The sequence below is a fragment of the Copidosoma floridanum genome, unplaced genomic scaffold (assembly GCF_036245765.1).
Source record: "Copidosoma floridanum isolate Cflo_tuat_1 unplaced genomic scaffold, Cflo_Japanese_pri ptg000002l, whole genome shotgun sequence".
In the NCBI taxonomy this organism is placed as follows: domain Eukaryota; kingdom Metazoa; phylum Arthropoda; class Insecta; order Hymenoptera; family Encyrtidae; genus Copidosoma; species Copidosoma floridanum.
Window position 1 is genome coordinate 2,399,572 of NW_028321879.1, and position 17,837 is coordinate 2,417,408.

Sequence of the window (17,837 nt, forward strand, 5' to 3'; positions counted from 1 at the left end):
AGAGTCTTGGAGAAAGAAGCTTTGGATCTGTCAGCCTCAAGGCAGCATCAACAATCATCGCTTTCTCAGATTATTTACAAGCTTTACGGATTGAACAAATCATTTGGTAAACAAATAATTGTTGGGGTTGAATACGAAAAATTTTTGGACAACAACTGGGAACCTATCATTCGTCTGTTGGGCGTAGATTTCAAAGAAATTCTTTTCACAATTTTTAGTTGGAATAAGTTTAAATTAACCTTCTCCAACATTGAAAAATACTTTACGACGGACGACAGTTACTTACAAAATATCAAGATTTACGGGTCCAGCTGGTGCTTTAAGTCAATGATAAGCTAAATGGAAAAAGCCATCGAGATTGAAGAAATGAGACGACAATGTGCAGACAAGAGAGCTGCAAATAAGTATCATCAAAGTTTAGTGTTATAAAAGTAACGTTCGATCATTTAAGTAAATGTGTTGTATATTGCGTCGATTGTAATTTACACACACAGAGCAGAATATCAGATTACATGCCTATCGTAGCGCAGGAATTTATAAACTTTTAGAAAAAGGTAGGAGTGTGCATGAAGCTTAAATTGATTACTACACACCAAACGTTGTAAAAAATGTTATGAGTGATTTGAATGATGACGATGTACAGAGTACGTACGAAAAAATTATAGCACATGACGTTGTCAAACAGGAGACTTTGACAAAAGATTGTATGTGTGATATTGTGGACAATATTGCGTCTTTTCAAGTAAATGCCCTTGTTAATTCTATGAATCATAGAAATAAAAAAATTAATTTATTTATCTTCTTGTTATTTAACGGTAAACTTACTCCTTTTCCTTATAACGATGCAAATTAGAATATAAAATAAAAGTAAAAAGGCCAATTACCCTTTCGGTATACTCGCTTATTAATAATTAATACACACACATACACAAAGAGGGTTTAGGCAATCGTAGCAGCGGATTGGTAAGAAAATGTGAGGAAGGGGAATGTAAGGTGGCCTGCCCCGAAAAGTCTCTCCTGTTCAGGTGGAGAGGATACCCCCCTCCATAGTCTTCGGTCAATAGCGTCTTTGGACAATCATCTTACAGTATCGCCGGTCGCATCTCTTTCTTTCGCTCTCCTAAGTAGTAAGTTGTTTGTCATACTGTATGTCTCTCTCTTTCGTGGTAAGTTAAATATGTATTTTTTTGTTGTTGTTGTTCATCATCGCCCGTAGGCTCAGATATGGCTTTTTTTACACAATAGTATTTTTCATTCGTCGGTGCACCTGAGTTATGACCAGATGTTTATACGCATATAAGCATCTGGACCAACTTATAGTCACACCTATGATCATGATGTCGAAGCGAAAGAGAAACAGTTAATCGACCCTCGAGAATCAAGAGCACAGGTGAAATGGCGAGACTTGAATGGTCACCAGACGGTCACCCATCCAAGTACTAACCGCGCCAAATGCAGCTTAACCTCGGAGATCAACGGAACTGCAACTCTACCGTTGCGCCACCGCGACCACTAGTTAAATATAGTTACTTCCTATACTCTCCCCACCGGTCATACCATCTTCCATAATGCAACACTTTGGCCCCGTCAAAGCAACTTACTTAATATGTAATAGGATACCTATAATATTATACCACGTCACTTTTTCTACTACTCCAAGATTTTGCACGCCCTCCCTATCCGTCGTACCACCTCCTTTATTCAAGTTTCAGGTAATCATAGGCGGAGAAAGAGTAAGGATAGTCCTCCCCACTTCCTAGTAAGTGAGCGCTGGCACAGTGGCTTCGTTCGGAAACTCTCACCAGGTGGTGGGGGTTTGTTGTGACGGGCTACTGTGTCATAATAACTACTTAAAATCAATCCTTAAATACTTGATACACCTGTAGCAGCACGGATCTTAATTGGTTTATTGACTAAGAATAATTAGTTTTCAACTGTTGATGGTAAAATTGACACCTTCATGGTCTGATTAAACAAGCTTGCGGTTTAAACGTGTTGATTCTTATTTAATACTTTTAAAAATTACAACGAAGGTAACAAAATTCTATTACGTTGTCTCTTAGTTAGACACTCGTATCGTATTGAAAATTTAGTATATCATAACCAACCCTTCTTAATTAAATCCATACATATTACTGGGCACGGAATTCATTAAACGTTAATCTACATCCAAGAAACATGTTCGTCAATTAAATAGCGAGGAAAAGCTTGAAGATTGCAAACTTTCAGTTTCTCACCTTCGTTATATTGCTGGTCCAACTGCAGTACAGGGTAACTTGTAATTTCCTGTGGAGATTCATCGTTACTGACGTAAATTTGCGTAGTATCGAAACGGATTATCTAGCATATTACTACCCTTTACGTTATTTTTATATAGCACACAACAAAATGGTTTATCATATTTTTACTACTTTTGGACTAACAGCTGCAAGTAAAGTGCGTCGAGTAGGTCCTTCAAAGTTCAAAATTGTTTGTGAAGAATTCAATGATATGTTACAGGTTGATACAACTAATCCATACAAATGCCCTTAAATTCGGAATGGTAGTAAATTAATAATGATACTTTTGATGGTACATTTTCTCCTAGCATCTAAACTCCTGAGGAACGCGCCCAAGCAATTAAAGACTACTTTTAATCAAGAATAGCTTAAGGGCTCCACTGTTTCTCAGATATGGTAAATTTTTATGGTACATTTGTACCTCGCGCATCTGAATACAAAGCACTACTAACTGATGCAATTAGTAAAGGAGTCTTAAAATATTCTTAATCAAACACCTAGATACCAGAATAAAAAGAAGCTTTTAAAAATTGCAAAATGTAGCTAACGAGGATTCTTGTTACGCTTACAATCAGCTCTAGCGTCAAAGTATTATCGACCTAGAGTATGTATTTTGAAGAAATAATCAAATTACAATCATTATACCAACACCACATGTTACCTATTATCCACTTCTCTTCTCAGACTCTAAAATAGGGTGGCATCCCATACTGTGTTATCGTGGAAGCCCTTTTTATCATGGGTCTTCGTCTGGTGAGGATGTTCAATGCCACCAAGACAACGGGTGACTTTCAAGTTCTTTGGGAGAGGGCTCATATGGTATCACTGAAGAAGTGCGCAGCTCCAAATGGTGCCATAGATTTTCGACCTATAGCGATGCTGTACGTTCGCTTAAAGGTGCTGAAGAGACTTGGCTACTATTAAATCATCTATTATGTCACACGCGAGGGAATTTTTGATCCACTTCAGACAGCTCAGTTTGAGACAGACAGCCCTTTTAAAGCTTACAAATGACATTAGGACAAATGTAGACAAGACAAACTTGACTTTACTATTATAGTTTGACTTCCCACAGGCATTCGACACGATCTTTCTCTCGCATCTTCTCGCAAGACTGACATCGATGAGCTTCTCAAGGGCAGCTCTTTTGTGGATACACTCATATATCACGGCTAGAACTTGAAAAGTTAAGAAGGTTTGGGAGTATTATTCAGAGAGGCCAGGAACAGGAAGCCCCCCTGCCCGCGCATCTGGGTCCCCTTTACCGCGCACCTCCTCTTGCATTCTACAAACTTGAAACTGTACGACTGTAACTGCTTATATTTTTTAAAAATGCCTGGCAAGGCTTGATTTTTTTTTGTCGAGCATCTTCCTTTTATAACAAAATATCCATGAAAATGTTTTTTTTTTATTTGAACACATTTAAAATATACCTTAATTTCAATTAAAAGGCAAACCTAACTTTGCTCTCTCATAAGAGACCGTGTTTAACTGTCAATATTTCATAATTTTTTTCACGAAAATTTTTCCTGGTGAAAAACGTGAAAAAATTGATGTGCACTCCTAACATGCTCAAATATGACATACATTTTTTTGGCACGTTTCTCTTTTTTGAACTTTTCTCCCAAATCTCCTTAAGATCAGATCGGATGGCTTACCGCCACGGATTGGCACTAATATGGGTATCCCTCAGGATTCAGTCTTCAGGTCTCTGTTGTTCTGCCTTTTCGTGACATTCATGACTCAGAAGGCATTGAGCATTTATTATGCTGATGACCTCCAGATTTATATGGATATACCCATTAAAAGGTTCAGGAAGGGAGTGGACGCGCTGGGGTATGCAGTGCTGTCAATGTTGGATTGAGCGTCCAGCGCTTTCTTCCTGCTCAACATAAAGAAAACAAAAGCTATCGTATTTGGTTCGAGGACAATGCTGAAAGAATTAAGGAATAGTGGTCTTCAAAGTATTGATCGGGGGGTTGGCATGGACGTTATTTTCTCTAATGTGGTAACGAGCCTTCGACTTGGGGCATACCTGAAGGCCACATTTGAATGCAGTCACTAGGGCGGTCAATAAAGTACTCTATAGCCTGCCCTTTTTCCGAAAATACACTACCAAAGTTTTGCGCGCTTGGCTCGCTACGACACTCTTTCCGCACTCCGTTCCCTTTCTTAGATTACTGTATAGTCGTATTTTTTGATGCCTCACTTAAGCGGAGAAAAACAATACAGTTGCTAGAGAACGCTAGTGTACAGTATGTGGTAGGTGTTAGGAAAAACGAGTGTATCTCTCCTCACAGGAAGTCTCTTGGCTGGTTGAAAATAAACTCGAAATAGTACGCATGCATAAGCTTGCAACTCTACAAAATCTATTTAGGGTGCATAAGCCTTACCAATCTATGACAAGGAATGTGATGAAGTTTCAGATTGCTCCTACGCGCACGAAAGCGGCTAGCAGGTCTTTTTAGGTTCACGGTTTCAAATTCTGAAACACGTCAACAGCTGCGGTTCGATATATTCTAAATCTTGCCAGATTCAAGAAATCATTCTAAGAATAACTGCTTTCTCTTGATTAACATTATTAATATTATACTGTAACACACTCTGACCTTGGCATTACGATTTATACTGTGATTTTGACTCAGTTATTTTGTGCGTTGACTGTATTTATTCGTACTGAGTCGTATATATATATGTACTGTTTGTACTTGCATGAGGTGGTTGTGTCTGTCCTGTTTATATTGTTATTGCGTGTATTGGTTATTTGTGCACGTATATGTCACTTTTGCTTATTTATAAAAACGTACGCATGTAAAGATATGTATATTTATGTCAAGCGCGCAGTGGTCGGTCGGCTGGTTTGTGGGTCGGCATGCGGAAGACTGCGGGTTCGAATCCCACCCAGTGCGACTCTTCCGAGCAAGTACCTCTGTGAATTTTCACAAGTGCTTTTTCACCACGCAATGCTCCTCATTAATGGATGGGGCGACCTTCTCGCAGCAAAATGACCTACTACATAGATCCTTCGCTCTCGAGGTGATCTATGTGACATCATCACCATACCAACGAACTGCAAGGTGTATCCAATAATGTATAATGTGTAACTAATAATGTAACATGTAATCAATACTTGTAATATTGTAACTAATATAATGTAAAATGTGCTTTACTGTACCACGGCTATGTGTACTCGATTACAATAAAACCTGAAAAATAAATATACTACGATAGTAGGTATTTATAGAAAAAAAATGTATATGTGTGTATCGATATGTATATTTATGAATAAATTTATGTATTTTTAGTTAACAAAAAAAGTATGCATGTAGTAATTAATAAGTAAATACGATTAAAAAATACGTTTTTCTTGTGATGTATTTGTACTGTTAGTACTTAGTGGTACCTACGCAAAACGATTAGTGGCACCAAATCATATTGTCTACGCTGAAATGTAGAGGTCAAACAGTAACGTACGAGCGGTCGTCAAGTATACGCGCTCATGTACTATTTCAATCAACCTTGTAGTAAGATACTGAATAAAGTTGATACTTATATTTCTTACCTAATAATTATATTATTATTCATCAATTCACCTCACTTACTCTGATTTGAATTATCCCGAGATATAACAACTGGTGACGAGGATTTTAAAGAATTCGTGTGTGCAGTAAGGTGCCACATATAGCTAAGAACGCGTTGTTAAGGTCACGTAGGAAGGTGGGTAGACGGCAAAACCGCGATCCGAACAAAAGGATAACAGAGTTCTTGATGTCAAATACGGGAACCGGATGGATACAAAATTTAAATAAAAAGGAAATATCAGAAAAAGTATTAAAAGCAGGAGTAACGTTTGATGCAAATGATAAATATAATAATTTGCGTGAATTGCTGAGGAAAACGATTAAGCGTAATGAAAGTCACGAAGACGAAGTAAACCCAACGATAAATAAATTGAAGCAAGGTGATACAAACATGCAACATACCAAGGACATAACGAAAGAAAACGCTGGGTCAAATTACATTTTTTTGCATTTAAGCATTTTTACTAATGATTGGTCATTGAAAATTGCATAACATGAAACACACAAATATTATTTCATCTCATAATAGAGTTTGAGTATTATTCAAGGGTCCTTCTAATATATTGTATGTTTTTACCAATCCAATTGTGCGTTTAATGTGAACTCGTTTGCTTGCAATTTTTTGATCTTGAGTTATAGTAGAAGTTGACAATTGATTTTTTTCTTAAAAAATAGGGGAATATTTAATGTAATACCGTATGGACCTAACAAATCTTGTATATCAAAGCCTTTATCGGCCATTAACTTGTCTCCAGGGTCGCACAAGCGCATAATGTTGATTCTTTCAATAACTTGTCGGTCGCTTGTTGACCCCCCACAGGCTGGAGTAATATTTGTCACTAATCCACCGGGTGAAGCACAGATTACTGTTTTTGTAGTAGCTTTATTTTTATAAGTAGAACATGTATATTGTTAGTCGTGGGTACACCAGATTTATCTATAGGTATCTCAGTTACATCTAAGATTCCTCTAGTTCCTGGAAAATTATCTAAAAAATCACTATGTGTGAAAAATCTTACTAAATCTCGTAATGGCCACTGTAAAATTTCTGACCATTGTGGATACAAGAATCTAATCCAGGTGATAAAAACGTTCGTCACTTTTTTTGTAGGGATATTAAAAAACACATTCACTTCGTAGTTTGTTCTGTTTTGACGAAGAATCAATAAAGTTAGTAGAAATTGATTTTCACTACTCATATTATTTAATGGTCCTCGACCGATAATATAGCTAAGTTCGTTCACAGCTTCACGAAGTATTTGAAAAACAAACTGAAACTTTTGGTATGTTTCCAACCCTGTATAAAAGTGTACTAGTTTGTCATCACTTTTTATAGACTCAATACAAAAACTGAGTGGTTTTGAAGAACAGGTATCAGACAAATAACGTTCTGTTACTGAGATTAGAGCAGAATTTTGAGTGCCTTCCTCTCTTGCTTCACCTATTATGACTTTATGACTAACATTTAAATAACTAAATTCTTATTAATTATTTGAAATATGCAGTGGATAAGTTATGAAGCAGGTATCATCTCTCTCAACACTTCTATATGGCACATGACAGTTGTGCTTTTCAATAAGTTTTTGTATCATTTTTTTCAAGCATCTTTCAGCAACAATATTTTCAATAAAGTGTGCAACAAACCGTTCAACTTCTGCTTTCTTTTTTATTTCTTCCTCTCGTTTTTCTTTTTTACTGTGAAATGGTACTACTGTGGGCTTTAAGCATTTTTTGATTGTAACATTACGTGGAATTAAATTGCATTATCAAGATTATGACTTTTGTATTTTTTCATTGCACTCTTACTGGTAGTTATAGCATTAAAATCATCAGAACTAAAATGAGAGCTGCAAATTTTACTCCATTTGCCTGGCGTCCAATGCGAAATTTTAAGCTGCTTCATCCAAACTTTCAGTCTATTTCCATTTTTGGGAAAACAAATTCCATCCACTATTTACTAAATTTTCACATTTATTCACACAACATTGTTTTCGCACTGTCACTCAATTAGACTTGGGATTTTTTCAAGACACTAATTATATTATTCATAGGTACAAAGTTTACACGAAACGAACAAATGTGATTTCACATAAAAAGAGTATAGGTTATATTTACATGTGCCAACTCTGGCTATGCATAAGTGATCAGTACAACAATAACTAAGTAATAATTATTTTTTTTACTTGAGCTCTTTATCTGTCTCTTAAATGTAAAAATTAAGAAATTTAGAATAGTTTGACTTAGGCGATTTTTACCCCCATGCCCTCGCTATCGCCGCCACACGGCAGAATATCCCTCATTGTCTAAAAAAGTACGGAAAGCTTAGAAGATATATCATAAAATAACTATTACAGACCAGAGGTGTAGAGGCGAAGTAAATAATACTGTCACGTGCATAGTGAGAGTAAGAAATGGTCGAATTCCTGGGCACATTGGTAAGAAAAAAGCCAAAATTTTTCTACAATAAGAAATGTGACTAAAATGCTGAAAAAATTTTAAGTTTTCACTAAAAGAGATTAACTAGACATTTAACTTTAATTTATAATATATTTTGACTACATTTATCGACAGTATAAATACAAATTGATGACATCATAATTGTTAGAATAAGTCAATTTAATTAAATATAAATAAATGAACAAAAAATAAGCTATTTAACTGATTTTTTGTTAATAACTCGTAATATTGGGAATAAATAAATCATGTAATGAGTCATTTTATTTTATTTGTATGATTTAAAAACAAACGAAATAAAATTGTAACAGTCTGTATGTAAACCAAAGAAATCTATACTCACATAATTAATTCTCATTCAGTAGATTTGCAGTGACAATAAAAAACTGTTGAATGCACAAACATAAATTAAAAAATAATGTAGAAAAATGTGTTTAAGTCTGTGTGTGTTATTAAAATTTTAAAACGTACATGCGTCTACTTGCCCATATGTGTTAAAGTTAAAATTTTAACGATTGGGTTTAGGTACTTTTTTCATGACATTATTCAACTCCATACATACGAAATTCAACAAATAAAGTGCTAATTAGTATGCACTGCAAGTGATTAACAAAAGTTTGAATGTCAGAATACAAAAATGCTTGTTAAAGAAAAAATTAACTTTATGATTAGGCTTTGTCTAGAAGAAATTGTCAGCTTAAATTGTCAATAGTGACTTAAAGTTTTCAAAATATAGCTCCAGCTGTTACAGCCGTTAACAAGATTTTTGTTGTGAAAATGAACTAAAGAATACAAAACTAAGTGATGGATATTCCATATGAATTGAGGTAAATAAATTTCAAAATTAGCTAATGATCATGAAAAACTTGATTTGTTTTTTGAGACAAGTTTTGAATTTCACTTTATGTGTCATTGGAGTTTTAGATGACAAACTCTTGTGACAAATGTATGACTTTATAGAGAATGAAGTTTACTTATTTTACATCAGCTCCACCAATTTTGGCAGAAAATATCAAGATTTTATAGACCAACCCGATAGAGCTAAAAAGCAATACTTCGTTCACACACAGTTATAATAGGATAAAACAAAACTTACCGGTAAATCTGTGAAAGCTATTCCTAAATGATTACCGTTTTTCGTATAAAACGCAGTATTATCAACTAAATTGACACCACAACCAATAACATCACCGGTAGTGAAAGTTGGACCATATGGTTGACCAGTTCCTGATGAACAAAAACTGTGACCATCATCTCCATGGTAACCATACGAATTTTTGTCCCATCCTGGAAGTCTATTGACATTTACACCATGTGCCGAAAGTCCTATACCCATATAGCCATCGCGACCTTTACTAACGATTTTAACTTCAAAATAATATAATCCGCAAGCAGCAGGTATTGGATAAGTTGTTCGAACACTAGCTGCATCTTTGTGTGTTTTACCATAACCTAAAAAGTTATAAGAATGAACATGTAACTCTATAAAATGATGTGCATTGGTTACTTAATAGACAAAATTATCCAAGTAGTATTATCAACAAAATTATGTTATAGTATTAAAGAAATTTAAACATATTTACCAGTTTAGAAATAACAGGGAAATATTCTTTTATTAATTTTGTTCTATCTCGGTTAACAGGAATGTAGTGAGAAATTTATATCCCTTTGCGTTGAACAGCTACACCTTATCTCTAATAATTCTGAATCTAGCGGCCAATTTAAAGCGACCGTTTTTTAAAGCAGACGTCCACAACATAAACATCCCAAAAAAAAATATGTATGAAAAATCAATAGCAACTTTACCGATAAACTCTTCAGGTGCTGGCTTCCAGGTATTACCAGAAAAATCCACTATTGAATTAAAAAAAAAAAAAAAAAAAAAAAAAAAAGTAGTTTTTCGGCGTCCTGAATGTTTATCCCATTTAAAGAGCCCCAACAAAAATTATCTCCATATTTTTCGACAGAATTTTAATCCACGACCCCTTACATTTCTCCTACTAGGAGGCTAGCACGCTTACCAAAAATACATCGAAGCTTTTTAATTTTTCATTATTTTTACACAATAAAATTTTTTTCGAGCTCCTTCACAGCCCTTCACGACCCCTTTACCACATTTTAAGAGGCTCTCTAAAGCTCTTACATAACTTATGTCACTTTTATTACCAAAAATACTGAGATTCGATAACGATATGTTTTTTTTTTTTACGGTATCTGTACGGCAAATAAAACAACTTTATAGGAGTCAGTCATAAGAACTTTTCTTAAATTATTTAATTTAACAGTTTTTTTTCATAAAATAAGATATTTTTTATTTAATATGTATTAAGTTTACCCCAGATGACTACTTTTTTGTCGACTAATCACAGCTTTTTTAAGCGTTTATGACGCAATATATCAAAAAATTTTTTTTGAGAAAAACGTTTATATTATTCACCATACAAAATTCATCGTACGTATTACAAATAAATACCCGATATCAAACAAACCTGTTAAATATAAATTAAAATAATAATAATAATAATAATAATAATAATAATAATAATAATAGTAATAATAATAATTAAAATTACAACGTTTCAAAAAACATTGCCTTTGATATACTTTTGTAAATCATTATATTGTATTTTATAACTTCAAATTCTTGTATTTTTGATTTCTTTTCTATACCTTTATTGAAAATTATTTGTTATAGACGATTTCTAAAAGCTTCAACCTTTATTTAGTAATGTTGTGGAGGCATGCCACTACAAGTGCTCACTTTTGCATAACTCTCAGCGTTGCCACTGTCTAGATTGGCCTCCATGCTATACCACAGTAAAAGCGCGTGAAGACTGAAATAACATGCATTGTTTCGTTCGATATTGTGTGTCGGATCCATTCACCGTCAGATCTCCTGTCATCCACCCTTGACTGAAACTAAGAATCTAAAACAAATCTTACATTGGTGATTCCGACAAAGAATCGTACATTCTTTTAAATGCGTTGAATACTTGACTCTTGGTGCAAGAACAAAGAGGTCTTACCACATAAAAGAATTACAGATCAGCACTCGCCAAATCCATACGTTCAAGCTATACCTAACACAAAATATTAAATACAACCTCATTCTTAATCTCCCTCAGTGCTTAAGCGCAAGCATAACATCTCGCCAACACACAAAACTCTATATGCATCGGCATCATTGCAGCAAGCATATCAACATCGACACATCACGAGCCCTTATTACCCACACCTTGGAGTGTATGGTCGAACTGGAGGAATCACACCAAAACGAGCTAGCAAGCCCACAACAACGGCTAGTCTCGCATCCAGCACGGATGCCTTAACCTCCACCAACGCCGCGTTATCTTCTCATTTTCAGAACTCAACAACCACTATTTTAGATGACACCTTCCTTAACACAGGCTCCACTTATTGCACAAGTGCATCCACAAAGCAGAGCCATCATCTTCGTCTATCTCTTAGGGTCAAGTCCACTCTCCGGGAGACTACTCTGCTGGTATTCTTGCTTCACAGTAGCAACAGCAAGTTCCTATACCCCTGGCCTCGTTTTTTACTACAACAGAGTCCTAGAGCTAATTTTGTAACATACCAAATCTCTATCCTTAAGGAGGGATACGTAACATCCTACTGCAGCCACGAGCACGTCAACACTACCCCTGTACAGGATGTCGTCGTTCACTACACACATGATCATAAACACTCCATTGTTGCCTGTTTATAACATGTCATCGCTCGCCATACACCCAAGCATATAAATAAATGCAGCTATTCTTTTACCACCCAGCCTTTCTATTGGGGGAGAGAAAACGTCTATGATAAGAAAACAACGTCCACGACAACTTAACAGCTAATGAAAGAAGCGGTCGACTGTGGTAAGAAAAAAGGAGGATCCTTGGTTAATCTTGAAAAGTGCAATGATGGCAATATTCCCAGGGTCGAAACACTAATCTGGCTCCAAAAAAGACTTGCAGCATTAATGAGGGTGGGCAGTCACAGAGTATTGATTCATGAGAGCAAATCTTTCACAACGTTGTCGATACCCTTAATGTGTTGTATGTAGGCAGAAAATTGTGGGATGAAGCTAAGCTGTTGTTCTTGGCGCGGTGACACTCTCTGGAGCTTATGTTCAAAAGAAAAAACGTGAGGCTTGTGTTTAATCACCAAAACAAGGTCATTGCTCTTTCCCATACCGCGAAAGTGTTGGACTAAACTATACAGGACCTTGAGTTTATGGTCATAGTCACTCATATCGCTTGTGTGCATCTAAGATGACCTTTAAAAATCGTTACTGGTGTCCACTCACCACGATTTAGCTGTTCCAGTGCTGCTGCAGTATTCACCATTGAATGAAAAAAGATTGAGTTTTATTATACGTTCATACTGTCGAGAAACTTCATCTTATCGATGAAGATATGGTTATACAGATATTTTCATTTATAATGTATTTATTTCTTTGGGATTGGAATTATGTAATTAAATTCACACACTAAGGATGTGTAGTGTAAGAATCTGAGTCGATAAAACAATTCTCTGTAATTAATTACTGACGTTAAAACACTTGTTTTATACTGTTTATTGAGGGAGAGCACTTCAGCGAGATGAATAAATTGGCACCTCTTGAGAAGCGGCGGTCGATCAATATAATTGGTTGGAAGTAACACATACGTGACTTCAGAATCAAATTTTTGTTAGTATTCACATATATTATCAGTTTATGACATGTGTGTTAGCTTCGCTTATTGTAATCAAGCTTACACAGAAATTACTGCGTTAGCAGCTTGGGCTGATCCGCCTACTCTTCGCCTATCATCTTATTGATCGCAAGTAGCCACTTCTTTATTGCTACTCAATCACACGTTCACGAATTGGTTTTTCTGGATTTCAGAAAATAACATTTTACATAGTTCTTTGGTTTTGTTTACTGATGAGTAAATCTACCGAAAGTAGTCAGCCCTAATTGGATGAGACTTGGTATACGAGTAGAACATTAAAAAATTTTAGACACATGTATCTTTAGCAGCCATGTCTCACTTTAAAAACTAGAAACTACCCCTGCAAAACCATCTCAACCAAATCACAGGCCAACCTGTCTAACCCTGGGACCAGGTAATTGAGTCGCTTTTTTTAAAAAATGATTTAACTCTACCCTTAATGCATGATAATTCACCTCACTACCTATACCTTAACTCACCTAAATATCACATAATTTAGTATGTGAGAAGTGTGGTAAAACAGTTAATATGAGATGCAGTTGGCATACGTTGTTATGCATAAATCATTTCTTTGAAATTAATAGTAATGATACCCTACATTATTGCAGAAATTAACAGACTTAAATAATAATGGGAAAGTTGGATTTTACCCAAATAAAATAAATTTTATGTTTTTACTATTATTGTTTAGAATTAATTAAATAATTTTGAATGGGAAAAAAAAAATAAAAAACAAAAAAACATGGGAGTATACACTCGCCACTTCCTCGTGGTTACTCCTGGTTATAGCAAAGTATAAGTTCTATTCTGAAAAGTTTTATTTATTTATTTAATATACATCTCATATTTATTTTTGAACAAATCAAAATTTTATTGAAAAATTAATCTTGTTTTAAGCAAAGTAAGGAACAAAAGTGAAAATACTCACTGTTCTCTAGGGTACGTGAGTTACCCTGCTTGTAGTTGGATAGGAGTTATTTTTAAGGTTGAGGTGAGCTAAAGCATAGGTGGTTAGGATGACTTGCTTGTTGTATGATATTCAATCAATTTAAGGGGATTCTGAAAGTGAACGTTACTTAATTAAAAATGATTTACTCGAGCTTAGTCCGTCAGTAACTTCTATGTTTTTTACTGTTTATTAAAGAACAGATTCATAATCAGCCTAACCCACGATTGTATGCCCCAGTTGCCACCATTATTTATAACTATAAGTTTAAAGAGAACTCATAATAACAACATAACAAATTTTTAGATCAAACATTTTTTTTTGTTCGGTGCAAAAATTTTTCAAGTTGTCATTCACGAGTTCACTCTTTACTTTGTATACTAATAAATAAGGATGGTGTCTAGGGCATATGATCTTGGATTTTGCTGATTCAACATGGATTTTTTAATAAACAATATAAAAACTGTATAGTTACTAACATAGGCTCATGGAGCAAAATTTAAATTCAGAACCTACTTTGCCATTCTTTTAAGAAAAATAAGCTATCAAGCTCGTCATTTCCATGGTTACGTGATCAGCCTACTTGTGGTTTAGTAAAGGTAGTATTTAGGGATTAGGTGAGATAAAGCATAGGTAGTGAGATGGATTAGCCAGCATCAGGTGTAGGAGTTTAATCATTAAAAAAAAAAAGTGATTAAACTCCCTGTTCTCAGTTCCCAGGGTTAGATGGGTTAGCCTGTTGTTCGGTAGGAGAAATTTTTAGGGGTAGTTCCTACCCTTAAAAGTGAGTTAGGGCCGCTAAAAACTACATGTCTAACATTTCTGAATGTTCTACTTATACACCAAGTTTCATCCAATTCGGGCTGTCACACTTGGGCACGTTTACTTGTGAGTTGTGCCGAATTGGTTATTCTACTAAAGGACTGCTAAACGACTCGTAAGTCAGTTTTTTATGATGTGTTACTAGCGTGTTATTTCATTAACAATAGTTTCTCTAAATGGCCCTTTATTTAGTTACATGATTAGCTTAAACTACCATTAGGTATCTTTATTTTATTTATGAATCAATCAAATTCGATCGTTCTTTTTTAAAGAAAGCTAGTTATACTTAAAAGTAAATAAATAATCACTAAACGTTAAACATAAGATTTGTGCCGACGTAGATTCTTATTAAAGAAACTCTGTCCTACCAATCCAATTATTAAGATCAATCTATAAAAAAACGTTATTACTTCTAAGCAATAACTAATATTAATTGCTAATAAAGCAAGTCAAAGTTAAATTCATGGCACTTACCTTAAAAAATTACTTGATAAAATTCATAGCCAGAAAATTATGTTACGGGTATTTTAAGACTAACAATTTTCAGGACTAGATAAAACTATTTAATGTCTTTTTTTGTAGTAATTCCTTACATAACACCTAAATTTTTCAGTTTACTTCTTTTGTAACATGTGCAGATCGTTTTAATGTTTCTTATTTTATTGTTATAACAACGGTTCAGGGGTGGATTATTTAAAACTACTCCATACAGAAGCTTTAAATCCTGAGAGCTGTCTTGTAGTGTACCATTATCTGAACTGTAAAATTTGTCAAAGTAATTCTAATGGCCCAAAAAGTATGCCAATAGATCGGACGTAAGATCACATTTAGCTAAAAAGATCCATCATAATAATTTTTTTGTGAATATTATTTCCTTCAACGGTTGACTGGGAAAAATACACCGTCAATGCGTAGTGACTAAAAATTTATAGAATACTTTAGAAAGTTTAAAGAATCCGTTAGTCAATCCCTGTTAAAAACGTTGTTCGCAACAAATCCTAAAATAATTCTTGTCAGAAACATCAAGTCCTGCAAACAACCATCGCTCACATTGATATAAAGGCTCACTTAATGAAGGCAACCTCATGCCTCGGTAATACTGACAGAAAAAATTTTCGTTGAAGCATCCATCAATCAAATTTTAACACTATTTAATAATTATTTGTCTTGATTGAATACAATTAAGAATCAATTCACCATTAGATACATTGTCTAACAATCTCAACGGCTTTGTCACGTACGGTATCAGAATCCCACGTAACAGCTTATATTACTATTTAATCTCTGTATGAGAGAGCAATATATTATAGGGGTTGCTGAAAATATACATCAACTTTGTTAAATATTAAGTGTAAAAAACTGTTCAATAAGTGCACAAGTGCCACCTCATTCTTGCTGTAAATTTTTAAATTTTACATTGACTTTAAGCATTGTGGATGTATAATCAATGTATCTATTGTTTTGAGAAATAATCACAAACTGATTTAGAATCTCATGGCTTCACAAAAAAGAGATTTCTCGTGCAGCTTATCAATTAATTTTTTATGTTGTTTAAACCAGAGGAACAGGAAATAGATTCGACCTTCTCTTTGAGTGGAAATTTGTATGACCATGTAGTAACAATATCGAATTACCATATTTATCTTTTATATCTATTTCGATCGTACAAAATCTATAACTGAGGAGAAATACATAGACGGGTGGGATGTAATTCTTGAAAATCGTGCCTCCAAATTAATTTTTTTAATGGCTTAATTAACTATAATTAGTTGAAGATCAAACGTATAATTAATAATACTTGAGTTATAGGTTTAACGGGTACCAATCAAGACATTTTTGCAAGATATTTCCCATGAAAAAATAATCTGAATTTTTCTCTTGTATCAGCTCAATCATTTTCAATCTTTGTCAATCACTCTCAATAATAGAAGCAGGCCGTAGCGTTACCACTCAAGGTCTTACAATTTATTCAAACGATATTATTCAGTTTACAAGTTATATTCGTTGCGCTGCATTTACATCAACATTCTCTCTCTTACAACAGTAACGCTTTTCTTATCTCTACTATCTCTTTACGTGCAAAATCTAAACAAAGACTTTCGCCTGTATTAAGCTTATGTTTATCTTTCCTTAACCGCTAGCTACTTTCATTCTATTATTTCAATGTATACACTCAAAATGCTTGAGACATTTAAATTCAACTGTTCTGCGCAACAGTCAGTCAGCTCACGGCCACTATTGAGAACGCTTCTCTCACAGCAAGAATTTATAAGTAATTTTCTGTTAATAAATTTGAATATAGTTTTAAGCAACAAGATGGTTTATTAACCCGCTGATCCCGATTCCTACTCGCGACAATTGCCATCCTAGCATTACTTCCCAGCGCAAACATATTCCAACACGTAGCAAATACTGCTTGAGTTGCTTTAAAATTAGTAACCAAGTAAGAAATGAAGCAGGACTGCATTGAATGCCACGGCCTACTCTCAATACTGATCCTTCCCCAAATCCTAAAATAAACTTTCCTAAGCTTGGTATCGAAGGCTTTTTTTCGCACGTTCTTTAACATTCTTGTAATGTTAATGTACCGAATACCAATACGTTCTAATCCTTAATGTGTATATATATATATATATATATATATATATATATATATATATATATATATGTATATATACACAAGTCAAGTTCCACCCTCTCAGTGCTTCACGCGGTAACCCCCACAATTATCTGTCGTTCCATGCTTTTCTGAATAATAAATAATATGTTCGCATAGAAAATGTATTTGGGCGATGTGAAAAAGTTCTGGTATGAATAACGTGCGTTCATTAAGACTGTTTACATGTACACTATTTTTTGATAACTTTTGAAGATTCTGATATTTCTTTTATGATGATATAAGGAGCAATTTTTAATTCTGCTCGCTTGTACAAATAATGATAGTAATAAAATATTAAAAAATGCATGGTCGCTTACAATTCTCCCATACTTAAAAATGTGACCCAAATAAAGAACTCTCTTCCTTTTAATAAAATTT

At 34.4% G+C, this 17,837-nt stretch overlaps 1 protein-coding gene across 1 annotated transcript in view; it reads right to left on the reverse strand.

Moving 5' to 3' along the window:
* Window positions 1-17,837, reverse strand: part of RanBPM (Ran-binding protein M) — a 683,537-nt gene that overhangs the window by 617,277 nt on the left and 48,423 nt on the right. Inside the window, exon 2 of the mRNA XM_089595272.1 lies at window positions 9,411-9,766. Within this exon, the coding sequence (XP_089451398.1) occupies window positions 9,411-9,766 (356 nt within the window). The remainder of the gene's footprint in view (window positions 1-9,410; window positions 9,767-17,837) is intronic.